The sequence below is a fragment of the Scyliorhinus torazame genome, chromosome 21 (genome assembly GCF_047496885.1).
Source record: "Scyliorhinus torazame isolate Kashiwa2021f chromosome 21, sScyTor2.1, whole genome shotgun sequence".
Lineage (NCBI taxonomy): Eukaryota > Metazoa > Chordata > Chondrichthyes > Carcharhiniformes > Scyliorhinidae > Scyliorhinus > Scyliorhinus torazame.
Window position 1 is genome coordinate 99622577 of NC_092727.1, and position 27994 is coordinate 99650570.

Consider the following 27994-nt stretch of genomic DNA (forward strand, 5'->3'; position numbering starts at 1 on the left):
GCACGCAGTATTCCAAATGTTACTAACCAAAGTCCTATACAACTGTAACATGACCTGCCGACTCTTGTACTCAACACCTCGTCCAATGAAGGCAAGCATGCTGTATGCTTTCTTGACCACTCTATCGACCTGCATTGCCACCTTCAGGGAACAATGGCCCTCAACTCCCAGATCTCTCTGTACATCAATTTTCCCCAAGACTCTTCCATTGACCGCATAGTCCACTTTTGAATTAGATCTTCCAAAATGCATCACCTCGCATTTGCCTGGTTTGAACTCCATCTGCCATTTCTCTGCCCAACTCTCCAATCTATTTATATTTTGCTGTATTCTCTGACAGTCCTCCTCGCTATCTGCAACTCCACCAATCTTAGTATCATCTGCAAACTTGCTAATCAGACCACCTATACCTCGTCCAGATCATTTATGTATATCACAAACAACAGTGGTCCGGGCACGGATCCCTGTGGAACACCACTAGTCACCGTACTCCATTTTGAGACACCCCCTTCCACCACTACTCTCTGTCTCCTGTTGCCCAGCCAGTTCTTTATCCATCTAGCTAGTACACCCTGAACCCCATAGGACTTCACTTTTTCCATCAACCTGCCATGGGAAACTTTATCAAACGCCTTACTGAAGTCCATGTATATGACATCTACAGCCCTTCCCTCATCAATTAACTTTGTCACTTCCTCAAAGAATTCTATTAGGTTTGTAAGACCTTCCCTGCACAAAACCATGCTGCCTATCACTATTCTATTTTCTTCCAAATGTGAATAGATCCTATCCCTCAGTATTTTCTCCAGCAGTTTGCCTACCACTGACGTCAAGCTCACAGGTCTATAATCCCCTGGATTATCCCTGCTACCCTTCTTAAACAAAGGGACAACATTAGCAATTCTCCAGTCCTCTGGGACCTCACCCGTGCTCAAGAATGCTGCAAAGATATCTGTTAATGCCCCAGCTATTTCTTCCCTCGCTTCCCTCAGTAACCTGGGATAGATCCCATCTGGACCTGGGGACTTGTCCACCTTAATGCCTTTTAGAATACCTAAAACTTCCCCCTTCCTTATGCCGACTTGACCTAGAGTATTTAAACATCCATCCCTAACCTCAACATCCGTCATGTCCCTCTCCTTGGTAAATACCGATGATGAACAAAGGATATGTGCGTTTGCTTAACTACAGTGTGATGCGGAGCCTGGGTTCTACACACAGGTTGTGACAGGGAGCTGATCAGGTTTCCTGGCCAGACACGGGATGGATGGGATCAGGGGCGCAGTGGTCAGGTAGGGGGAGCTTGCAGACAGCTTGTGGTCCTCAGGGGTGGATTATCTGAGAGTATCTCTGGCAAGTCTTTTGCTCTGAAAGGATCTGTGTGCCCGGGAGGGTTCCAGCGGCAATAGTTTGTTGGGTGTCGGCTCTGCTTCCTCTGCTGTGGGGCTGCGCGTCTAAGGAGGGCACTGAGGAGCGCCAACACCTGTTGAGCACGGCCACGCCCATTCCATTGATACTGCTGGGATATGAGGGTTTCCAGAGGGGCTGACTGGGTGGGTTACCAAATGACCAGTAACCTTCAGAGCATGCGCAGGGTTCTGTGAATAGTCAGCAGTCTCAACGGCCAGCGTCCTGACATACAAATCGTGCATTTGCATGGTTCCGCCAGGGCGGGGCAGGGAATTGGAGCATTGCAACGGGGTTGGCACCCAGCGCCGATGGCCGTTTTTCGGGCGACGCTCTATTCGCTGCCCGAACGGGAATCCAGATACCAGCGTCGGGCAATAGAGAATGTACCCCGTTGTCTCTCCTTACCGCAGGTTCGCCTGCTCTGAATTATCCCTGTTTCAAAGCTCTTTAATCTTCGAAACTTTAAGCATATATCATTTTTAAAAGGCAGGACCAAGGCTGCTTGGCTCAAGAATACGTGTTTCCGATGCTGACTTTGCCGAGTGGTTTGAAATGTGTTCGAGTATCTGATAATCACACTCCAACAGATAAAACAATTGTTGATTCTGTATTCCGCAGGATCCTGTGTAAGTAACTGGCAGAATTTATTTTCTTCCCTCTGCCAAAGCTGAACTGACCTTTAGTTTTCTTCATATCTGGAAGAAAGGGGCTGTCAAGGATGTGCCACTCACATTGCTGCCCTCTCAACCTCCAGACTCAGGTTTCATCTGATATGCTTTTTATTTGCTTCTCGGTGCAAGAGGAATTCTGAATCCACTGAGACAGACCACAGCTGCTCTTCAGGGGCACCTGCGCAGATTTTAATGTGGCATTACAGCCCCAATCTTTCAATCATGGGGCAAATGAAATTGAGCTGCTCCAGTGCACATGCGTGCCTATCCCCGTACGTTTTTAGCGGGAATCCTCCTGCCTAATTTAAATAGGTTTGGGAAAACCTTTCTCAGAAAGTTTGCCGTCCATCCGATATCAGCGAGCACCATCAAAGCACCAGTGGTTATAATAATAATCTTTATTGTCACAAGTAGGCTTACATTAACACTGCAATGAAGTTACTGTGAAAATCCCCTAGTCGCCACACGCCTGTTCGGTAATACGGAGGGAGAATTCAGAATGTCCAATTCACCTCACACGCACGTCTTTTGGGAGGAAACCGGAGCAGCCGGGGGAAACCCAGGCAAACATGGGGAGAACGTGCAGATTCCATACAGACAGTGACCCAAGCCGGGAATCGAACCTGGGAACCTGGTGCTGTGAAACTACTATGCTAACCACTGTGCTATTGTGCCGCCCATTTAAAGGCTGCAACTCGCTATTAAAGGGGAAGTTGTAGTGGAAATAGAAAAGTGGAGTGATGGATCGGAGTGGCACAACTGAGATATTGTGAGTAACATTATTGAAGATGTGGATGTCCTGCTGTGGGAAATGCACCTAAAAAGACAAAGAGCGGAATTGTCCAATATTTTTTCATCGTGTCAGGCTCTGACTGGAAACCAGTGTAGCTCTCCAGCTGCACAGCCGCGTTTTCAATCCAGATTTTAGTGGACTCAGAAAAAAACAATGGCTGCGGTATATTCCGCCCTCTGGCAGGGTGGGGCCTTATAGGACCAGTCAAGCCAGATGCGCAGAGATCGGGGCGCCATCTTTAAGGGTATCCTGATCAGCACAGAAAATAAATGCCCCCCAGCCGCCCACCCCCACACACATGGAGGATCCCCCACAAGGATCGGGCGCTCCCCCACCACCACCACAGCACAGGTATCGGGGATTTCCTAAATCCCCACAAAAGCACAAGCACCAGGGATTCCCCCCCCACCCCATCCCACAACAACACAAACATCAGGGGCTCACTCCCTCAGCAAACCTAACGGGGGCTCCCCCTCTAATAGGTTGCCCCTGAGGACTGTCCCTGGCGCAGGTTGGCAATGCCAACTTGGGCTGGGGGCTCTGCCTGAGCATAAACCTCTCACCCGGGGGCTATACGTACCTTGATGCCCCGGCGGGGGGGGGATCCCCTCAACTGATTCCCATTTTTCAGCGCCTGTTGTAAACGTAGGCGAGGGATGAATATTCAGTGATGGGTAATCGTGTGGCAGGTGTACTCCGTAAATTTATTATCGTGTATTGCAATGTATTTAAACGAAGTTCCCGCATTTTCTGAGCGCAAACCTTGTTACATCACCGGTGAGGGGCGTGGAAAATCAGGAGACGAGATCTGGCAGACGAGAATCCCGTTTCCGAAACTTGTGGGTTGTTGGGCCCATGACATTGTTCTCGCAGATGGTGGACACATGTACAAATCTCCGCCCGAAAGCCACAGTCTGGGAGTGAAGGGTGTCAAACTGGACAATTATAATTGCGAGCTGCAACTTCCGGCACCTGACTCGCAAAAGGATTTTTTTCCTGTGTTTTCGGCGGTTACTGACCAGGGAATTGTGGAGACTGGCAGATTAGGCTCCCCACCTGTGCTGATCCCATGCCCAAATATTAAATGAAGAGAGTCCAGGAAGCCTGGAATTGCCCAGAACCCGGCGGACTCAGGAGCCTCATGGAACTCCTCAGCACTTAAGATGGCGACCGCAGAGCAGCAGTCAGCAGCAGCCCCAATCACGCTGGGCCCATGGTCAGACGCCTTGGCCAAAGAATGCAGTAAGCAATTCAACTTGCACTTCGAGAAGCAGTAGAAGCTGATCGTTGACAAAATATGGGAGTTCATAGATTAGGCACTGGGATCGGTCCAGGCGGAGCTCGACAAAGCCGTTGGAACGGTAAAAAAAAAATGGTGAGACGCTGAAAGGCATCGAGGAGGTGCTTACGAGACACGAGGACCAGCTTGCGTTGCTCAAGTCCAAGATTGCAGTAGTGACCGATGACAATAAACAGAAATCAAAGGTTGACGATCTAGGAAATCAGTCACAGAGGCAGAAACACCAGGTTGTGGGATTGCCGGAGGGGATGGAGGTCCCGAACCCCACTGAGTATTTATCACAAATGATCTGGAAGACGGTGGTTCATGGAGCTCATCAAACTAAAAGTAGGATGAGCGGGTTCTTTAATGGAGTGGAGGACAGGTGCGAAGGGTGTTGTCGTAGGCCTGCCAACCATGTCCACATGTTCTGGTCTTGTCCAAAGATGGTGAGCTTTGGGTCTCCTTCTTTAGCACCATGTCAGCGGTTCTTAAAATTGATCTGGAGCCTTATCCATTGGTGGCCATTTTCGGGATGTCGGACTTGCCGAGGCTGCGGACCAGGGTGAGGGCAGATGAACCCGCCTTTTCCTCACTAATAGCCCAAAGGTGAGTTCTGCTGGGATGGGGAGCGTCTGCTCCGCCTAGTGTCTCGGCCTGGCTGGACGACCTTATGGATATTTTATACCTGGAGAAGGTCAAGTACACCGTCAGGGAGTTGGTGGAGGGATTCTACCTGAGATGGCCGCTGTCTATCTCTCACTTCAAAGAGTTAATTACCATCAGCTGTTCAGGGGGAGGTAGGGTTTATGGGGGGTGGGGTTATGAGGGACACAGGGTGGATATGGATGTAGCTCTTGGATATTTTTTCTATATCTCTAATTTTTTGTTAATGTGACAATTGTACCATGTTCGAATAATTTTCGCAGTTGTGTTGTAGTTCACTTCCTGTTCGTTAAATATGAAACTTTCAATAAAACATTCAAAAAATAAACAAATAATTACGAGCTGCATTAAATGAGGATGCCAGCTGGTCTTGCAGACTCTCAGGTCCTCAGCATCTGCCTGAAAAAGAAGACAGTTTCTTGTATCTAGAAAAGTACAATGAATTTGCTCTTCGCTCATACACAGAGTTCTTGTGGGGGCCATCAAGGATAATACAAACCTAAGTTGGAAAGCCGACAATTCCATTTCAGGCCCGTTTTAACAAACCTTTTCATTATACTTTTTTAAAATAAATTTAGATTACCCAATTATTTTTTCCAATTAAGGGGCAATTTAGTGTGGCCAATCCACCTACCCTGCACATTTCTGGGTTGTGGGGGCGAAATCCACGCAGACACGGGGAGAATGTGCAAACTCCACACGGACAGTGACCCAGAGCTGGGATCGATCCTGGGACCTCAGCAACGTGAGGCAGCTGTGCTAACCACTAGGCCATCGTGCTGCCCTCTTTTCATTATACTTAAATTGTATGGCACACTTGCCTTGCAGGTGGACATGGGATGGCAACTGCACAAGGCCCACCTCTGCCACATGGGCGGTGGTTTCCCAGTGAGGTCAGCAGTGTGTCTGTGCCACTGGCAGAACTATGAAAGCCCAGACCTTGGATATTTTGACATTTGGCTGTTTTTATTTGTTCTGATATCTCCACATAGCTTTTGGAACACTGGCTGATTTAAACACATCTTTTATTTAATTGTTGAAAACAGGCACATGAACTGTGTCTCAATCATGCAAAAGCCATTAGCTGTCATGTTGTTCATTCATGTGAATAGTTACGGACATAATTGGGTCTTGCTCAGGAATCAGTTTATTTGGTATTGTCTCCATTTTACGATGTATAAGTGAAATTGAGCTTGTCGCGCTAGACTGCAAGCTTATCCCAACTTATCTGAGGGGCCCCTTCTGAATTTGGTTCGATTACAATTGCCATCACCCTCCTGTTCTTTTATCAGCGAGATCCAAGATACATTTTAGCATTAAATAGTGCCAATTGCACACGTTTTGCAAAAATAAAAAAGAATGCAGATTAGCACACATTATCAGGGGAGAAGGGGGGTGGGGGACACACCCAGAAAATCAGGGATGGGGGGCTGCTTTGTGATGTGGAGATGGCCAGGTGTGGGAGGCTGATGTACGGTATGAAGGGGGAGCGGGGGGGGGGGGGGGGGGGGGGGGGGTTAGCCAGCCGCAAGCCGCAGGACTTTGCTATGGGGCTGCCCGCTCAAAATGCAGCAGCCCAGTAGCAGGATTCCCCAGAGAATCCCTCAAATTCCTCACCATACGGAAATTTGCATGGCGAGGGATAATGAATTGCTCAGTGATTTACACTCCCAGAAGTGCAAACCATGTGCAAGTCTGCTCCAGTAGGAGAGCTTAGTCGCCTAAACGGAGAATTTCACCCAGCATTTATTACCCATTCCTAATTGCTTTTGGGAAGGTATTGGTACTTTTCACCCAGTGACAGTGAAGGAACGGCAATATAGGGTTGGATTCTCCACTTTGCGACGCTGGCAAGGCGATTAAAAAATATATATAGATATATTTATTCAAATTTTTCAACAAATTTTCAACAAAACCCCTCCCCCCCAACAAAAAGAAAGAAACAAGAACACAACAATCAGAAATTATACATTGGATTTCCCCCACATACAATATCCCCCTATTTAACATTTAAAAACACAAATAGGGAATCCCCCCCCCCACCTTTACCCAAACGCCACCCCAAAAGAAACCCCCCCTCCCCCCCCGCCCTTGGGCTGCTGCTGCTGACTTCCTCCGAACGCTCCGCGAGATAGTCTAGGAACGGTTGCCACCGCCTGAGGAACCCTTGCACACATCCTCGCACGGCAAAATTTATCCTCTCCAGCTTGATGAACCCTGCCATGTCATTGATCCAAGCTTCCACACTAGGGGGCTTCGCATCTTTCCTAGTGTGGTAGTATGCATTAGGGGTCATGTGGGACTGTGAAGCCGTGATGTCATTGGCTGACAGATCCCGGGTCCTGGTTGGCTGTTGATCCCTAGCTCCGCCCTGAAGGCGGAGTATAAGAACCAGGAGTTCTCCCCCGCAGGCCAGTCTGTTGCTGAACTGCGGGGAACAAGTCACGCTTAATAAAGCCTCATCGACTTCATCTCTATTCATCTCTCGTGAGTCTTTGTGCGCTACACCTAGTAGCAAAATCCTCCACCGGGCTACCAGGGACGCAAAGGCCAGAATACCGACCTCTTTCGCCTCCTGCACTCACGGCTCGTCCGATACCCCAAATAATGCCAATCCCCAGCTCGGCTTGACCCGGGCGTTCACCACCTTGGACATAGTCGTCGCAAAACCCCTCCAAAACCCATCCAGCGCCGGGCACGACCAGAAGATATGGACGTGATTTGCCGGGCTCACCGAGCACCTCCCAGATCTGTCCTCCACCCCAAAGAACCTACTCAACCTCGCCCCTGCCATATGCGCTCTGTGAGCAACTTTGAACTGTGTTAGCCTGAGCCACGCGCAAGAGGAGGAAGAATTAACCCTACTCAGGGCATCAGCCCACAGACCCTCATCTATCTCCTCCCCAAGCTCCTTCGCCCACTTGCCCTTTAACTCCTCCACCGAGGCCTCCTCCTCTTCCTTCAGCTCCTGGTAAATCACCGAAACCTTGCCTTCTCCAACCCATACACCCGAAATCACTCTGTCCTGAATCCCACGTGCCGGAAGCAGCGGGAATTCCCTCACCTGCCGCCTCACAAACGCCCTCGCTTGCATGGACCTGAAAGCGTTTCCCGGGGGTAGCCCAAACATCTCCTCCAGCGCCCCTAGGCTCGCAAACGTCCCATCGATGAACAGGTCCCCCATTCTTCTAATCCCTGCCCGATGCCAGCTCCGAAACCCCATCCATCCTTCCCGGGACAAACCGATGATTCTCCCATAATCGGGGACCAAACCGAGGCTCCCACCTCACCCCTGTGTCGCCTCCACTGCCCCCAGATCTTCAGCGTCGCCGCCACTACCGGACTCATGGTGTACCTTGTCGGCGAGAGTGGCAGCGGTGCCGTCACCAGCGCGCTCAGGCTCATGCCCACACAGGACGTCATCTCTAGCCTCTTCCACGCCGCCCCCTCCCCCTCCATTACCCACTTACGGATAAATGCCACATTGGCTGCCCAATAGTAGCCACACAAATTCGGCAGCGCCAGCCCCTGTCCCTGTCCCTGCTCCGCTCCAGAAACACTCTCTTCACCCTCGGGGTCTTATTCGCCCATACAAATCCCATGATGCTCCTGCTTACCCGTTTGAAAAATGCCTTGGAGATCATAATGGGAAGGCACCGGAACACAAAGAGAAACCTCGGGAGGACCGTCATTTCGACCGACTGCACCCTCTCCTCCCCAACTCCAGCTCCACTCAATGCGGGGCGTGGTCCGAGATGGCTATGGCCGAATATTCCGTTCCCTCCACTTTCGGGATTAGCGCCCTACTCAAAATGAAAAAATCTATCTGGGAGTAGGCTCTATGGACGTGGGAAAAGAAGGAAAATTCCCTGGCCAGCGGCCTGGCAAACCTCCATGGATCCACTCCCCCCATCTGGTCCATAAACCCCCTGAGCACCTTGGCCGCAGCCGGCCTCTTACCCGTCCTGGATCTAGAGTGATCCAGTGCTGGGTCCAGCACCGTGTTGAGGTCCCTCCCATTATCAAGCTTCCTACCTCCAGATCCGGAATCCGACCCAGCATGCGTTTCATAAATCCGGCATCATCCCAATTCGGGGCATATACGTTCACCAGTACCACCCGCATCCCCTGCAACCTACCACTCACCATCACATATCGACCTCCATTATCCATGACAATATTCAGTGCCTTGAACGACACCTGCTTCCCCACCAGTACTTCAACCTCTCTGTTCTTCGCATCCAGCCCTGAATGAAAGACCTGCCCTACCCATCCTTTCTCAGCCTAACCTGATCTGCCACCTTCAGATGTGTCTCCTGGAGCATAACCACGCCTGCCTTCAGTCCCTTTAAGTGCGCGAACACCCGGGCCCTCTTGACCGGCCCGTTCAGGCCCCTCACATTCCAAGTTATTCCCCCCCCCCTGCCGACTAGCCATCTCTTTTTCTAGGCCAGCCATGTGCCCGCGCCTCCCGCATCCTGCACAGTCCCCCAGACGGTGGACCCCGGCCCCGACTACCTCTCCTAATTCCAGCTCCCTTTTGGCCAATGCAGCAGCAACCTAGTTCCCCCCCATCCCCCCCCCCCCCCCACTAGATCCTCATCTAGCCATTTTGCTCCCCCCATGACACTCCCGTAAGTCAGCTGACTCCTGCTGACCATGGCCTCTCCCGCCATTCCATCGACAGTCCAGTGTGAGAATCCTCCCACCCCTTGGCAGTCAGTGTGCACTCCTCTCCAGCACTGCCCTTCCCCCCCGGCCCCGCTCCCATCCTTCCCTAACGTGGGAAAAAGCCCGTGCTTTCCTGACCGGCCCCGCCCCCTCTGGCGGCCTTACCACAACTCCCCATCACCGGGTCTCCACCCACCCTCTTCCTCCGTGGGGCCCTGCCCCTCCAACACCGATGCCCACACTCTCCCCCAGCCCCCACATCAAATCCATTCACCCATCCCCACCCAGCACTCAAACAAAAAGAACATTCCCCAAACGCGGTAACACAGTAAACATCCACCCACGACAAACCCTCAATTTGAGTCCAACTTTTCAGTCTGTATAAAGTTGCATGCCTCATCAGGCGTTTCAAAATAGTGGTGCCGATCTTGGAACGTGACCCACAACCGCGCTGGCTGCAGCATCCCGAACTTCACCCCCTTCCGATGGAGCACCGCCTTAGCCTGTTGAAACCAGACCTCTTCTTAGCCACCTCTGCACTCCAATCCTGATAAATTCGGATCTCCGTGTTCTCCCACCTGCTGCTCCACTCTTTTTTGGCCCATCTCAGGACACACTCTGTCCATAAAGTGGTGGAACCTCACCACTACAGCCCTTGGCGCTCGTTGGCTTTGGGTCTCCTTGCCAGGACCCGATGTGCCTCATTCAGCTCCAGGAGCCTCGGGAAAGCTCCCGCACCCAACAGCGAATTGAGCATCGTGCTCATATATGCCCCGGCATCGGGCCCCTCCACTCCTTCAGGGAGACCCAGAATCTGAAGATTCTTCCTCCTCGACCTATTCTCCAGGTCCTCGAATTTTTCCGCCCACCTCTTGTGCAGCGCCTCGTGCGCCTCCATCTTCACCGCCAGGCCCAAGATCTCGTCCTCGTTCTCCAAAGCTTTTTGCCGCACCTCCCGGATCGCCGCCCCTTGGGCCTTCTGGGTCTCCACAAGCTTCTCAATCGCCGCCTTCATTGGCGCCAGCATTTCTGTCCTCAGCTCCTCAAAGCAGCGTTTAAGAAACTCCTGCTGCTCCTGCGACCAATGCGTCCACGCTGCTTGGTCTCCACCTGCCGCCATCTTGCTTTTCCTCCCTCGCACTTTTCGCTTCATCGGGATCACTTTTTTAACCGCTCCACTCCTGGTCCAATCCATATAATGTCAGGGGGACCTTGCTGTCACCTTCCCACACTGGAAGCCGTCGGAAAATTGCCGTTGGGGCCCCTCTGAAGAGCCCAAAAGTCCGTCCTTGCGGGAGCTGCCGAACGTGCGACCTACCTAGGCATAGCTGCAACCGGAAGTCGCTGGCAAGGCGATTCGCGATTGGGCGGAGAATCGGCGTTCGTTCCGAAGCTCCGGTCCCCCGCTCTTGTCAGGATCGGGATTCGCACCCCATCATTAAGACCCATTTGCATCCTATTAACGGGCCAGGCACCATATTTTCCAGCCCCTGTGATTCTCCAGCCCTCTGGGCCCAGGATCACATGGGTGCAGGTCTTGACAAATGTGGCCCTGATGCAGTGGACCTTATGATGGACCAAGGGGGTACCTCTTTAAGGGAGTTGATCCCAAAGTCCATCAGAGGGCCACCTTCCCCCCCTACAATGCAAGACTTTTCCCACCCCATCCCCAACAGATCCCCCCCACCTTGCAAACTAACCGCAATGTTGATAAAGATCTAGTTATGATTGACAGCTCCTGGACCACATCACAGACAGTTCTGTGCTTTCTGGTAGTTTCGCAGCTTGGTACTTCAAAGCTGCTCAAGCTGAAGGGAGATGAAACAAGGCAGACAGCTGGGTGTGTGTGGAAGCTGTCAATCACAGCCTAGTGAAAGCAATTTCACAGAGAAATGAATGAAAGGCTTGCAGATCAAAGATTGGAGGGGCTTTAAACACAGCTGACTGGTTTTCTCTTCCCAGGTGTTGACAAGTTTTGCTTCTTCTGCCTAAGCCAGCAGGCATATTGCACATGTGAGTTTTAAAGCAGTGATATTTTTCACTCCCTCTGTCTGGACTGCTCTCTAGCTTCCAGGCAGGGGTCTATCTTATGGGGGGCTTCCAGGCAGGGGCCACTCTTCTGGGGGGACTCTGGTGGAAGTCAATCTAATTAGGGGTCTCTGGTGAGGTTCTCTCTAATTGGGGGGGGTCTCTTGTGGGAGTCTCTGATGGGTGGGGGGGGCAGTTCGGATCACCCTTGTACTGTGGGGGGAGACCCAAAAAATGCTTGGGGGAGGGGTTTGAATTGTGTTTGTGGGGGGGCCAGCTGCCGGACCTCGCTATCGGGCTGCCCGCTCACAATGGCGGCCCGATAGCGGAATTCGCTAGGGAATCATAGAATCATAGAATTTACCTTGCAATCCCTTGCAATCCTCACCACGCATTAATCTGCATGGCTAAGGATTGGGACTCGCTTCCTGATTTGACTCCCAACATGAAAGCAAATCAGGTGCGATTCAGCTCCAGCAAGAGAACATAGTCTCAGAGAATCCTGCCTATTGTTTCAAGTCAAAATGGTGTGAGGCTTGGAAGGGAACTTGCAGGTGGTGATGTTCCCCTGAATCTGCTGCTCTTGGTGGTAGAGATCGCAGGTTTGGAAAGTGCTGCCAGAGGAGCATTGATGAGTGGCTGCACTGCATCTTGTAATGGTACACACTGCTGCTACTGTGCATCGGTGCTGGGGGGAGTGAATGTTTGTGATGATGGATGGGATGCCCATCAAGTAGGCTACTTTGTCCTGGAAGGTGTCAAGTTTCTTGAGTATCATTGGAGCTTGTTTGTTGTAGATAACGGACAGGCTTTGAGAAGTCAGGAGGTGACTTACTCCCCACAAATTTCCCAGACTCTGACCTGCTCTTAGTAATGTATAGAAGTAATGTAATGCATAGAATCCCTGCAGTGCAGAAGGAGACTGTTTGGCCCATCGAGCCTGCACGGACCCTCTGAAAGAGCACTCTAATAGGCCGATTCACCCACCCTATCCACGTAACCCCACGTAACCTAGACATCTGTGGACACTAAAGGGCAATTCTTCCTGCCAATCCACCTAATCTGCACATCTTTGGATTGTGGGAGGAAACTGAGCGTCTAAAGGAAACCCACGCAGACACGTGGAGAACTTGCAAACTTCAAACTGACAGACAGTCACCCAAGGCTGGAATTGAACCCAGGTGCTGTGAGGCAGTAGTGCCAGCAACTATGCCAACATGCCACCTGTATTTGTATGGTTGGTCCAAGTCATTTTCTGCTCATTGGTTACCCCCTGAGTATATATAATGGGGATTTAGCGATGATAATGCCATTGAATGTTAAGGGGAGTTGGTTGGATTCTCTCTTGTTGGAGATGATCAATGCCTGGCTCTTGTGTGGCCCAAATGGTACTTGCCAGAATGTTGTTCAGTTATTCCTGCTTATGGACATGCCTGCTTCAATATCTGAGGAGTTGTGAATGGTGTTGAATATTATCCCAATCATCGGCAAATATCCACACTCCTGATCTGATGAGGAAGGAAAAGTCATTGATGAAGCAATTGAAGATGGTTGAGTCGAGGTTATGACCCTGAAGAACTCCTGCAGTGATGTTGTCAGGCTTTGATGATTGACTTCCAGCATCTTCCTTCATGCTAGATATGACTCAAAATAGTGGAGAGTTTTACCCCTGATTCCCAATTTCGCTCAGGTTCCTCTATGCTGCACTCAGTCAAGTGCTGCCTTGAAATCAAGGGCAATCACTGTCATTAGTTCTGCTCTTTTGTCCATGTCTGAACCCAGGCTGTAATTAGGTCAGGAGTTGAGTGGCCCTGGGGAATCCAAACTGACCATCAGTGAGCAAGTTGTGGCTGAGTAAGTGCCGTTTGTTAGCACTGTTGATGACACCTTTCATCACTTTTCTGATGATCGCAAGTAGATTGATGGGGTGTTAATTGGCCAAGTTTGATTTATCATTATTGGTGTCACAAGTAGGCTTACATTAACACTGCAATAAAGTTACTGTGAAAATCTCCTGGTCGCTAGACTACAGCGCCTGTTCGGGTACACTGAGGGAGAGTTCAGAATGCCCAAATCATCTAATGAGCACGTCTTTCAGGACTTGTGGAAGCAAACCAGAGCGCCCGGAGGAAACCCATGCAAACACTGGGAGAGCGTGCAGATGCCACACAGACAGGGACCTAAGCCGGGAATCAAACCCGGGTCCTTGGTTCTGTCAAGCAACGTGCTGTGCTACCCTGCATACCTGGGCAACTTTCCACATTGCCGGGAAGATGCCAGTGTTGTAACAGTACTGGAACAACTTGGCTAGGATCGTGACTAGTTCTGGAGCAAAGGTCTGCAGTACTATTGCCGGAATTCCGTCAGAGTCCACAGCCTTTGCAGCATCCAGTACCCCCAAATATTTCTTGATATCATGAGAAGTGAATGAAATTAGCTGATGGCGATCTCGGTAGGAGGCCGAGATCGATCATCCACTTCTGGCTGAAGATGGGTGCAAATGCTTAAGACCTGTTTATTGTACTGATGTGCTGGGCTTCCCCATCATTGAGGATGGGAATATTTGTGGAACCTCCTCCAGTTAAATGTTTAATTGTCCACCACCATTCTGACAGAGAAGACTTTGAATTTGTACAGTCACTGAAGGTTCAGTGCAGCTACAAAGGTCTTTTATGACCTCAGGTAATTACTGAAAGCATCAGTATCTATGCCAATGTCTATCTGTATTTGGTGCATCACTGTTAGTCGCCAGCGGCATATTTTGTTTCTCCACAATGGTTTACTTTAGCCTCTTTGTTGTGAATAACAATAATGATGTTGAACAGAAAACAAGAAACATTTTGCAAGGTGTGAGCACTGAATTATTGTATACAAATAAAACCTTAAGTATTAAAAAAATGTCATGAACTTCAGTTTTCACTGTTCCTCTCCTGAAAACACAGAACATTGACACTGGCTAAGATGCCATTCTCTTCAAGCTTACAGCCCTCCAGAACCGCACTCAAGTTGCCACTTTCAATGATCCTGGAGTTGGTAGCTATTCCAATATGCAGAGTGCTAATTCTGCACCTAATCCTCCCTCGCATTAAATTTGTCGTAAGGAATTTTCACGGTTGGGGCCGCTGGGCATTCCTCAGCAATGGGGACCCTGACTTCTGTTCCTTTCCACAGTCAAGAACTCTGATGTGCACTTTAACTCCTAGCAGACCAGAAATAGAACTTGGTATAGCCCTCATCTGGATGGTTCAGGATGTCAGTGGGCAAAGTAGTTAACCATGAGTGCATTAGGGAAATTAGTACTAAGGTATTTGTGGGCTATTTAGGACTGAGATGAGGAGAAATGTCTTCACTCAGACAGTGGTGAGCATGTGTCATTATCCACCACAAAAGGCTGTGTAGCCAAGTCACTGAATATATGGCCGGCATGGTGGTGCAGTGGTTAGCACTGCTGCCTCACGGCACCGAGGATCCGGGTTTAATCCCGACCCTGGGTCACTGTCCTTGTGGAGTTTGCACATTCTTCCCATGTCTGCATGGGTCTTACCCCCACAACCCAAAGATGTGCCACACTAAAGTGCCCTTAATTGGAAAAGAATTGGGTATTCTAAATGTATTTTAAAAAACTAAAAAAAAGTCACTGAATATATTTAAGAAGGAAATGGATAGATTCCTGACTCTAAAGGTGTCAAGGGGTTTAGGAAGAGTGTGGGAGTATGGCATTGAGATGGAGGATCAGCCTAGATCATACTGAATGGTGGAGCAGGCTCGAATGGCCAACTCCTGCTCTTATTTTGTATCTTTCTAAATAGGAACTGCAGCTTCTATTTTGTCTTTCATCATTTTTTGCTGACAGTGTTTTTTTCCTTTTCAGGTGACATTGGTGGTCAGATGGGCCTGTTTATTGGTGCTAGCATTTTAACAATATTAGAGCTCTTTGATTACTTGTACGAGGTAAGATTCTTGTGATATATTTTGCTGCAGTTTGTTTAAAGTCAAACCATATTGCACAAAATGATCTTTCTAAAACTGTTGTGCGCCTTCCGACGCTGCCTCCAGATATCATGTGCTTGCGACATGGTCAAGCACTTACAAAAGATGCATTCATCATCGAATGGGGAGGTTTCCTCTGCTGTTCATAATGAAAGCATAAGAATGAATAACAAGTCGTCAATTGTATTGCTAAGAGGAAGCAAAAGAAACCCACTTTTTAAGTGTTGGTTATCAGAGGCTGCATTGAAATAATGAGCAAGTTGCTGTGAGAATTAGCTTCGAAATTACTTTTTTATTAATGTATGAAATCTATACATGGTCTCACTGTGCTATTTTAATGGAGTCATTATAGCTCTTAAAATAAAATAATAAATGTTAGTATTTCCAGGTGATGGGTTAATTGAAACCGACTAATAAAAAGGAGAGCTTCGCCTCCGAATTAAAAACACCATGGGCGGAATTCCGATGGGCCGAGTTCCCGACCTCGCGATTGACGTGTGGTCTCAGCAGTCAGGAACCCGGCATGGCAGCTGCGGATTGTGTCCAGCGCCACCACAGTCGGCCAGGAGTCGTGCTGCTGGCTGGGGGGGCTTCCGCAAGGGCTGAGAGGAATGGTGGGGGGTGGCCAGGGCGGCAGTATTTGGCAGGTCGGGTCCGCGCGCGGCCAGTGCCATATTTTACTGCGCGACCACTGCAGGGCGTCGCCATGCACATGAGCGACCGCGGACCCGGCCATTCTCCAGCCGTTTTTGTCGTGGGAGCCGGGGGTTTTACCCGGCGTGGCTGCGAGCCCCCCACCGGTTGCCGGATCCGTGAGGGTCCGGTGCCGATTTTGGCGTACACAGTTCCCACACCCGTGTCGGCACTTAGCCTCCAAATCGATGAATCCAGCCCCGCAAGTGTTGCAAAAACTCAGCAGGCTTGGCAGCACCTGTGGAGAGAAAAACAAAGTTGATTTTGTGAGTCAAATAAACTCTTCATCTCAGAATCCATATCTTATATTGAACCAAGGTGATAGACTGCAGGCTTCTCTGATCTCATCTGTTGCTGCCCTGTTGCAAGAGAGAACCGGAGAACTTGGTGTTCTAGCCACAACTCCATTCAACTTTCAGCCGGACTAGTTTTGGTCTCCTCCAGAAATGAAAATAGCTTGGGAGCGATTCTCTCAAAAAATGACTAAGGGTTGGTTCTCCGATCCTGCAGCCGTGCGTTTCTCAGTGGCAGGATTCTGTCATCCCACTGCTTGTCAATGGGATTTCCCAATGGAACCATCTCTTGCCGTCAGGAAACCCGCAGGCAGGGGTGTGTTACCAGCGGAAAAAGTGAATCGCAACGGCCGGAGAATTTCACCCATTTTTTTTGCATCTTATCTAGTAGCTTTAAATTCTTTTTATAACATGGAGCCCAGAGCTGTTCACTGTAAGTATGGCTTGACGAAGATTTTCTCCCTGGTTAAATTATTCTTCCTGCCTTTCAAATCTATCCCTGTAGAAATGAACTCCACTGCTTTGTTTACTTTTTATGGAGCATTAACCTGTGGTGCTACTTTTATTGATTTGCTATCTGTAGCGTTATATTTCATTGCTCCTCCACCACTTTTTAGATTCAACAGGCCGATATCCTCTGGTCTCCAGATAGTTGCAGACCAGAATTACAATGGAATGTGCCCATCAGGACCCTCCAAATGTCCTGACACATGAACCGACATGAGAATTGCCTGGGAATATTAAACTTCCGATGGGTGATTCCTTGCTGTCTGCAACCCTGCACAGATGTCTCTGACTCTACGTATGACTCAGTTACCCAGTAAATGTAAGACAGTTCAACACTGCGGCAAATCCTCAATCAACCCCCCCCCAATTAGCCCCATCCTGACTTCCCAATAACACCACCGGCCACCTGACTACCCTCTCCTGTCCCCAGACTACCTGACTACACCGCTGACCACCTGACTATCACCCGACCACCTGACTACCACTTGGCTACCCCTCCAACCACCTAACTACCCACCCTGGGCACTTGACTACCTCTTGACCAGCCAACCACCCCCCCAAGCAGACCTATCCCAAAGACCCACCTACCTACTCACCCAACTACTCAACTCACTCACCTACCTACCAATTCATTCACTTACCCATTCGCCTATTCACATTCACTCAATCACTCACTAAAATACTAAAAAGCTTAGGGACCTTTAAACGCTGAACTGAATGTGGCAGTTTATATCATGTGAACAGGGCACTGCTCTTCGTTTCTGGTCTCCCCATGGATTCCTGCGCTGAGGGATTTTGACAGGATCCAGGATTGGAGGTTTGGCCTTAAACAAAAACTCACACAGGTGAGGGAGCATTTTTTTGTGTCTGGCCAGTACCAGACACAGCGACACTGATTGGAAGATTTGGGCATTATTTTCCAAGCATTATGGGCTGGGTTCTCCGAATCTGGGGCTATGACCCCTCTCTGGCGTGGGAATGGTGGCACCAGAATAAATGGCGTAAAACCGCCACCGATTCCCCGTTTTACAGGGAACTAGCATGCCGGCAGCTTAGAGCACCCGGCTCTTGCTGCCAATCGGGCCCAGAGGATTGCCGGGTCCGTGGCCGCACATGCGCGTGGCAGCAGCCTGCAGCAGCTGCGGACGCCGCTCACGGGCCCGGCCCGCAAAATAGTGCCTCGCCTTTCGCCGGCTCGCGCACCCCGGACCAACCCCCACAGTGCCCCCAGCCCTTAATAAAGTCCACCCCTGCCCGCGGATCGGCCCTCCCCCGACTGTGGTGCTGTTGGACTGAGCCCACAACCGCCACACCGAGTTCCTTTTTTTCTAAATTTTAGAGCACCCAATTCATTTTTTCCAATTAAGGGGGCAATTTAGCGTGGGCAGTCCACCTAACCTGCACATCTTTGGGTTGTGGGGGCGAAACCCATGCAAGCACAGGGATAACGTACAAACTCCACGCGGACAGTAACCCAGAGCCGTTTTCGAACCAGGGACCTCGGCGCCGTGAGGCAGCAGGGCTAACCTACTGTGCCACCGTGCTGCCCTCACACCGAGTTCCTGATGGAGGAGACCACACGCGACCGACACCATTGAGAACGCGGCCAATCGAGGGCGGAGCATCGGAGGGCGGGCCTCAGGCAATGTCCTGAAGCCGTCAATACGTCGCGCGGCGTACTCTCTGTGTAAGCCGCTTTGGAGGGGGCAGAGCATCGCAGAAGCACCACCACCCCCAATTTGGTCAGGAACTGTGATTCTCTGGTCGATTGCCGAACACGATTTCGACGTCAGCGACCAGAGAATCCAGCCCCTTGTGTTCTTCCTACCAAAATGCACCACCTCACACTTATTTATATTGAAGGTCATTTCGCAATCACATCTCCCATTGTGCAGGTTTATTAAAGTCTCCTTGTATTTTGTCAGAGGTTTCTTCGGTTTTAACTGTAATCTTCACTCCCTTTGTAGCAATTTGGTACCATCGGCAAGTTTTGAAATTGTGGCTGAAATTCTCCAGGATTCTCTGCTCCCGCCAACTACGCACCCCCGGAAGCGTGGGGTTGGTTCAATGGGAGTTCCCATTGTCAGTGGCGGGAGAAAAGACTCCAGCCTCCGGTGAACGGCGCGGCGCCTCCTCTCCCACCGCTGAGAAACACGCGGCTCGGAGGCCGGAGAATCCTGCCCAGTATTTCAGATTTCCCCCCAAAGTCCAAAACAGTTGTGTGTGTAAAAAAATCTAATTGTTAATTCTATGCAGCTGCTTTCTTTTTAACAGGACCATTTTTTTCTTTGAAATGTAATATCAATTTGCCTTGTATTTTGTTTAAAAATGTGTGAAAACATTGAATGATTGCATTGAAAAAAACACACAAAAAAACATATAATGTGCCCCAGCCTCTGCTTGGATTACTGTTCATGGTATTTATTAAACAATTTAGGAAAATTTCAGATGAGAACGCAACATGGATTTCAAATGTGCCAGTCTACATATTATTAAATATTAATTAGCAGTGCAAAGACTTTTTTTCCTTTTCTGAATGATTGCAATAAAGACAGCCCCTGTAGCAGACACAGCTGGTAGATCTGTCTGTGTCTCTATAGTGTCAACACATTGGCCTTTATATCAACGTATTTTTGGTTCATGTTTAAAGACTGTTTGATATGGAACAGCACGGTGGTCATTATGACAGGCATTACAGAATCGGAAACAAAGGCCGACAACTGACCCCTCGTACATTTGGGAAAAAAACTGCAAAGCATCTATTAGCATTTCTGCATTGGTTTGCATTCATTTACATGACATTAAATTATCTTTGTTCACAAGCATAAATTATTGAGATTAAATATTGCCAACTCCAGTGGAATATTACTGACATTTAGACTTTGGTTTGTTGTATGTTTGAAGATGCCCTTTTCAGACATTGTAAAATCTTTGAGGTGTAGGGCTCAGGCACATGTCTTACAGTTATTAATGTTCTCCAAACAACAACACTGAGCACCGTGGATCAGAAAATGACCTTAGGTTGTCTCCACTGTGCATCAAACAGATTTATAAGGATCATAGAAACTATTTCTTGGCCTTTCCAATCATATCACAAATAAAGTGTGTTGCGCAGGGCTGAATGTACAAGATTCCCTGTTGAGTTGAGCTTTGTTGCTCCTTTCCTTGGTCGAACTCAGTGGTTAATCAGCCATAGCCTACAAAGGATAATAGGCATCCCTCTCCAATAGAGAAATAGATTATGCGCTGGATTTTCCGTTTCTGAGGCTAAGTGCCGGCGGCAACAGAGAATCCGTCGTGTTCCACGACGGGAAAATCGGCACGAATCCCTCACCAATTCCGGTACCGGTGAGAGGCTAGCACAGGCTTTGCGTGGAGCACCTGCGGATCGCGCGGAGAATGGCCGGTCACGGGCCGCGCAATCGCAGGGCTGACAAGCTGCAGCCGCGCACGCCTACACCCCCACCGGTTGAGCCAGGAAACATGGCACCGGCCGTGCTGGACCGTGTACCCGCCCACCCCGACCGCACAACCCACCTCCTGGCCACCCCCCACCAGTCCCCCTAGCCCTAGCAGAAACCTCCGAGCAGCGGCATGGATCTCGGCCGGCACACCAGGCTCACGACCGCTGGGAACACATGTGGCCCGCGCTGTCGGGAATTCAGCCCATCGGAGGTGGAGCATTGTGGATGGGCCAGCTTATGACCCGCCAACGGCATTGTAGCTGCTCGCTGATGCTGATTTGTAGGGGGCGGAGCATCGCGAACCAGCTTCATGCCAGCCATTCTCCGCCCGATCGCCGTTCCCGATTTTGCCTTCGGGTACAGAGAATTCCGCCCTATACATATCTTGAGAAGCACCACTCCACCAGCATGGAACAAAGGGATTAGGCAGCCCTCCATGAGCTCAAGCTCAAACCATAACCAGAATCCTGCAAAAGTGCAACATATGAAAAACATGTGCTTGCAATTAGTGCTGAAGATCAGCCCTTGGCCTGGCAGTCTGTTTCGTCTTACAAGTCTTTTATCAATGTAAACACATGTGCAATGGAAGCAAAACTAGCCAATTTTAATTTATTTTCTTTGTCTATTTGTCAGTTTCATTGTGTCACACTCCAAATGTGGTGCACAGGGTGGCCCTATGTGTAGGCTATGATAAGCAAGATAAAGAAGAGTGAGAAAAGACAGCAGACCGATTCAGCCACTTTCTTCCACAACCCATATACATGAAAGCCTATAATGCTCCACATCCAATTCACCTCATCTCTTCAGGAAAAGTTGAATAAAACGTTTTCCTACCCACTTTCTCCCAGAGAAAAAAAGTAACTCAAATTAATGTCCCGTGTATTCTTACATTCGATGTTCCCAGATCTGCTTTCTTCTTTTAGTAGTTATTTCCATGATATCGGGACTTCAGATTCCAGCATTTTGCACACAGCATTTGACCATTTCTATTTGTACATACCTTCCAAAACTTCAGGCCTATTTTGAACCAGATGTCCAACCATCTGTTTGCTTAGAGGTATTAAAAACATATTTTCTATATTGGCTGGGAATCTAGGTAACATAGCTATCTCTCAGTGGGGGAATAAAAGGTCTTCGAATTGCAAATTATGCTTGTTAAAGCTGGCTAGTTTTGCACTCATATCATTTGGTCAAATTGGTCACACACGTACTGAATATGCTTTCGAAACGTTTGATATTCAGAGGCATTGGACTAGTCTATATATATATATATATATATGCAAACTGGTGCAAGGAAGGTTTATAAGGTGGCATACTATGACAAGAGTAATTTAACACAGAATTATATTGCAATGGAGTTAAAAGAGCTAACCGCCTCTTACCAGAATGATCAGACACAGATGTTATAACTATTACTCCTTTAAGTAAATACCTGAATTAGGCCAACTAACATTATCATAAGATAAAGTATTGATGTTAAGCAGGCGTTTAATTGAGCATTGAGTTTATAGTGGATATTAAACACTGAGTTTACAGTCAGCACTTAGGTTGAGCATTTATTAATAACCCAGGTGCAGGTTATTATTTCCAATATAAATTGCGGTAGGTAAAAATTTAATTTCAGTGCATGGTCATAAATCAACTGCAGCATGGAAAGTTATCTTGAAATATAACAGGTTGACACAGTCCTGGGTTGCATTTATATATGAATGACCTGGTCTTTGGTAGATTAAATTAGTGGTCCAATTCATTCAGCTTTTTCTGGAAGCTTGCAGTTCATCATTGTCTGCATTATCTTCCTCATTCAATGGTCATCATCTTCTCATTCTGCTTTAGCTAACTACCTTTCTCAATGCAAATATAAAATATTAATATGCAATGCACAAGCATCATACTGTGCTCAGTGGCATGAGATTAAATGTTGTGGTAATACACTTTATACCTTTTACTTCCTTCCACTTAGATACTGAGTGCCTTTTAACCCAATAATTCTCATTCTTAAAAGTCTTATAATTTGCTCCCATTTGGCCTGAGTTAATTTTGCCTGACTGTCTCGACTACTTAACTGAACTCCCAACTGTTTCCATAGCCACCAAACTGTTCTATTGTGATTGTTGCAAAGAATGACTTTTGACTTTATATGTCTAAAATTTCACAGGACGATACCTTTGCCAGTTTATAACTTCAATCTCCAGTTAAGTTTCCATTTTCTAAACAATTCTGATAAGCGTGTCCAAAGTTCTGAATGTTGAGATTTTATGTTTTGAATAGGTCTATCTGGGTTCATTTCTCTCTCCTATAATATTCAACCACATTACTGAGCCACAACGAGAATCATAAGCCCAGCTTTTACCTTTGACCTTAAATCCTAGGTACGTACAATCATATAAAGAACAAAGAAAAGTAGAGCACAGGAACAGGCCCTTCGGCCGTCCAAGCCTGTGCCGATCATGATGCCCTAAGAAAAAAAAAACTTTCTGCCGTTACTCAGTCCTTACCCCTCTCTTTCCTTCCTATTCATGTATCCATCCAGATACCTCTTAAATGTTGCCTATGTGCCTGCATCCACCACATCCTCTGGCAGCGTGTTCCAGACACCCACCACTCTCTGAGTGAAAAACCTACCCCGCGCATCGTCCTTAAACTTTCTCCCTCTCACCTTGAACCCGTGCCCTCTCGTAATTGACACTTCCATGCTTGGAAAAAGCCTCTAACTGTCCACCTTGTCTATGCCTCTCATAATTTTGTAGGCCTCTATCAGGTCTCTCCTCAGCCTCCGTCTTTCCAGTGAAAACAATCCTAGTTTATTCAGCCTCTCCTCATAGCCAACACCCTCAAAACCAGGCAACATCTTGGTGAATCTTCTTTTCATTCTCTCCAAGATTTCCACATCCTTCAGATAATGTGGTGGCCAGAACTGCATGCAATACTCCAAAATTGGCCGAAAGAAGGTTTTATATAGCTGCAACAGGATTTCCCAACTCTTGTACTCAATGCCTCGGCTGATGAATGCAAGCATGGCATATGCCTTCTTAATCACCTTGCCCACCTGTGTCGCCACTTTTAGGGATCTGTGGACCTGCATGCCCAGATCCCTCTGTATATTAATGTTCCTAAGGGTTTTGCCATTTACAGTAAAAATCATACCTAGATTTGATCCTTCAAAATGCATCACCTCGCATTTATCCGGATTAAACTGCATCTGCCATTTCTGTGCCCAGGTCTCCAATCTATCTATATCTTGTTGTATCCTCTGACAATTCTCAGCACGACCAGCAGCTCCGCCAATCTTCGTGACATCCGCAAACTTGCAAATCAGACCACCCACGTATTCCTCCAGATCATTTAGATATACTATAAATAACAGAAGTCCCTGCACTGATCCCTGCAGAACACCACTAGCAGCAGATCTCCATTCTGAGACACATCCTTCCACCACTACTGTCTTCCATAACCAATTCGGTATCCATCTAGCCAGCCCACCCTGAATCCCTGATTTTAGTTTTTGTACCAGTCTGCCATGTGGGACCTTGTCAATCGCCTTACTAAAGGCCATATAAACTATATCCACAGCCCTTCCCTCATCAATTTTCTTTGTCACCTCTTCAAAAAACTCAAATCAAGTTGGTGAGATATGACCTTCCTCGTACAAAACCATGCTACTTGTCACTACTAGTCCATTTTCCTCCAAATGGGCATACATCCTGTCCCTCAGTATCTTTTCCAAAAGTGCCCCCACCACTGATGTCAAGCTCACTGCCATATAATTTGCTAGATTGTCCATGCTTCCTTTCTTAAGCAAGGGAATAACATTGGCTGTTCTCCAGTCCTCTGGAATCTTGCCTGTGGTCAAAGGGGATGTGAAGAAATCTGTTGAGGCCCCAGCTATTTCTCCCCGCGGTAACCTAGGATAGATCCCAGCCGGCCCCGGGGACTTGTCTACCTTGATGCAATTTAAGGTACTCAACACTTCCTCCTTTGATATATTAGAACAGAAGGAGGCCATTCAGCCCATCCTGCTTGTGTCAGCTCTTTGAAAGAGCTGTCCAATAATTATTCCCAGTCCTCATTGCCGTTCCCCTTTATCCTGCAAATGTTTCCTTTTTAAGTGGATAACCATTTCCCTTTTGAAAGTTACTGCTTGACCGTCCTTCCAGGAAATATATTTCAGATAACAATTTGCTGTATTATATTTTTTAAATACTCATCTCCCTGCTGACTTTATCACCGACAGATCTTAAATCTGTACCTCAGGTTATCAGTCCTCCGACCAATGTAAATAGCTTCTATCTATCCACTCAATATGGCCGATTTCCCAAACAAACTAATTGTGTCCATTAGCTTTCCAAGCTGAGGAATCGATACTTTTAGAACCTTCATCGCTGAGATGCTCAACTATATCCCTTTTCGAGTGTAGAATAGTTCCTGGCTTAAAAGAATACCAATATTAATCCTATATTTTGAGCAGTCCACCCCTAATAGCTAAATCTAAATGCATCTAAATTAACTCTTCTTCCTTCGCTGTGTTTCTTCAACTAGAATGAATTCAGTCATAGAATTCTCTGGTCATAGCCCAAACGCCAATTTCCAAATGATTCCGGTACATCTGCACAGTCTCTTCAAACATCAATGATAGATGTCTTAAGTTTTCTCCCCCTATGCTCTATACAAGCTTACAATAACTTGGTTTGACTGCCTTTTAAATATGCCTTGGTAATTTTGTTGCCAACAGCTTTATACTGAGTTGATACCAAAGGTTGATCAAGAATTCTGCCTAGTTTCTAGGCCCTCTTCCATCTTTGCTAACAGAGGTTCCTTAATCTTCCACTGAAAATGAAAAGACAGTAACATGCCTGGATCATCCCTTAAATGTTTGCCCACATGAGATGCTTGGAATACAGATTTCTGGCTTCATGAGAGGGTGGATTAAAAGTGAAGCACTGACTCAAAAAGTAAAAATGGTGGGCGGCATGGTAACAGTGATTAGCACTGTTGTTTCACAGCTCCAATCCCAGGTTCGATTCCCGGCTTGGGTCACTGTCTGTGTGGAATCTGCACGTTCTCCCTGTGTCTGCATGGGTTTCCTCTGGCTGCTCCGGTTTCCTCCCACAAGTCCCATAATACGTGCTGTTAGGTCATTTGGACATTCTGAATTCTCCCTCAGTGTACCCGAACAGGTTCCGGAATGTGGCGACGAGGGACTTTTCACAGTAACTTTATTGCAGTGTTCATAGAAGCCTACTTGTGAGAATAAAGATTATTATTATTGCCAGACCGAGAATTAAAAGCAGTTTCCTTTAGTCACCGAGGTGTAATGTTTATTTTTAAATTATTTTTCTTTGGAAAATGACTAATTAAGAAGCACAGCTCTACTAAGCCACATTTTTCTGTTTGTTTGAAACCACTTTTGAGATATTGTTGGTACATAACTGGAATGCAGGCTTAGAGGTCAGAGAATGATTAAACATGCACAATTAAAACTGGCATGATTGCCAATGCCCATTTGGGTTAATGGTGATCTCTTCTGATTTAAGCACAGCTCTGTCGTCACACTTGTCAACCTTCTCCTCGACAATCCCCCTGTGATTTCATTAACATCCACTGTTTAAACAAAAATATCCCAAAATAAATCAAAACAAAAGACTAACATGTCAAGTGCAATTGTGGTTATAATCTGATGCGGAGATGCCGGCGTTGGACTGGGGTGAACACAGTAAGAAGTTTTAACCTGGTGTTGTAAAACTTCTTACGGTTATAATCTGGTTTGTTTTTATAAGGTTTGCTGGAAAAATGTTTTGTGAACGAAGACCTTATGCTTTGTTTTCAAGAATGTCAATCAAATGATGAGCTCAATGCGGGAAGTAAATGTTGATCGTTCCACTAGTTCTTACTGCTAATGAGCAGGACTTTCCTCCATGGAGAAACTGTGAAGTGTAAAATTCAAGCATTTCTTTCTGGTTCGAGTGAACATATTCAGCGGGATTATACTTCTGGGGACTAGGTCCCCACGCCGGCGGGAGAACCGGCGGCAACCATTCTGGCGTCAATAGCCCTCGAAGGTGTGGAATTCTCTGCACTTCCGGGGGCTAGATGGATGCCGGAGGGGTTGGCGCCGCTCCAGCCGGCACCGAAGGAACTGCGCTGGCTCTCGCATGCGCGAAAGGGCCGGCGTAATCTCGCGCATGTGCGGAACCCTCAGCGTGGTTCTGCTCAGACCAGCCAACATATTTTGGCGCATGCGCAGGGGGTTCTCTTCTCCGCGCCGGCCATGGCGAAGCCCTACAGGGACGGGGCGGAAGGAAGGAGTGCCCCCATGGCACAAGCCCTCCCGCAAATCGATGGGCCCCGATCGCGGGCCAGGTCACCATGGGGCCCCCCCCCCCCGTGGTCGGATCCCCCCGCGTCCCCTCGAGGGCCGCCCCCGCTGACTTACCTGCCAGGTCCCGCCATGTGGGACCCACGCCGGCAGGACTGGCCAAAAACGGACGGCCGCTCGGCCTATTGGAGCCCGGAGAATTGCCGGGGGAGCGCTGCCAACGGCCCCGACCGGCGTGGCATGTACCCCGCCCGAACACCGGTGCCGGAGAACACCAGCAGCCGGCGGCGGGGCAAGATTCGCGCCGCCCCGCGGGGATTCTTCGACCCGGCGGGGGGTCGGAGAATCCCGTCCAATGTAAGGCTACTTTATTGGGGGTTTGTTATTTTTGTGGTCTTAAGGTGCATGTGCTTCTGCCCTCAAGCTGGCTGGATACACAGATTTTTTTTTAAAAGTGACAAAAATCTGGGGATAACTTTGCTCACGTCAGAAGAGATATGTCTGGAATTTCCCTCCAGGCCATTCCCGTGGCTGCCTTAAATTTGGTGGGAGATCAGCAGAAACTGCAGGGCAGAATTTCAGAGCAGGTTTGGGAACCCAACAATTGGATAAATTCTCGTGTTGTTCTCGCGACACTACTTCTAAATTCAAATGGCCAAATTGGCCAGTGGGTGAGCTCAGTTCCCAATTACTATTGCTGAGCAGGTGGGGGCTCACTGTCCGGTGCCATTGGCAAAGGCAGGCAACAACCATGTTGGGGCCTGCTGCCACCTTGCTGCAGAGAGCAGACAGCTCGTAAGACGATCAGCAGTGTCAATGGGTCTGGAAGGGGCTATGCAGGAACATTGGAGATCGAGCCTTCACACTGGTGCAGTGTGGTAATTACCACTGTTGTACATATTCAAAGATGTGTGGTAAGACCCTGTACTACAGGTACGGGGGTAGTCCCTGCCTGCTGGCTCCGCCCAGTAGGCAGAGTATAAATATGTGTGCTCCCCATACAGCAGCCATTTCGGCAGCTGCTGTAGGAGGTCACACATCTTAGAGTAATAAAGCCTCAGTTGTATTCAACTCTCGTCTCTGTGCAATTGATCGTGCATCATGCAGGTAGGTCCCTGAAAAAAACAAGTGAAACACAAGCATAAATAAACTTAATTTGGCCTCACGCAAAACCTGACAGCTATGAACTAACCCTGTGTGGGGTCGCTGAAAT

The 27994-nt window shown here is 48.3% G+C and overlaps 1 protein-coding gene across 1 annotated transcript in view; it reads left to right on the top strand.

The window, feature by feature from the left end:
- Window positions 1-27994, top strand: part of LOC140398438 (acid-sensing ion channel 2-like) — a 661780-nt gene that overhangs the window by 585188 nt on the left and 48598 nt on the right. The window contains exon 8 of the mRNA XM_072487125.1: window positions 15390-15469. Within this exon, the coding sequence (XP_072343226.1) occupies window positions 15390-15469 (80 nt within the window). The remainder of the gene's footprint in view (window positions 1-15389; window positions 15470-27994) is intronic.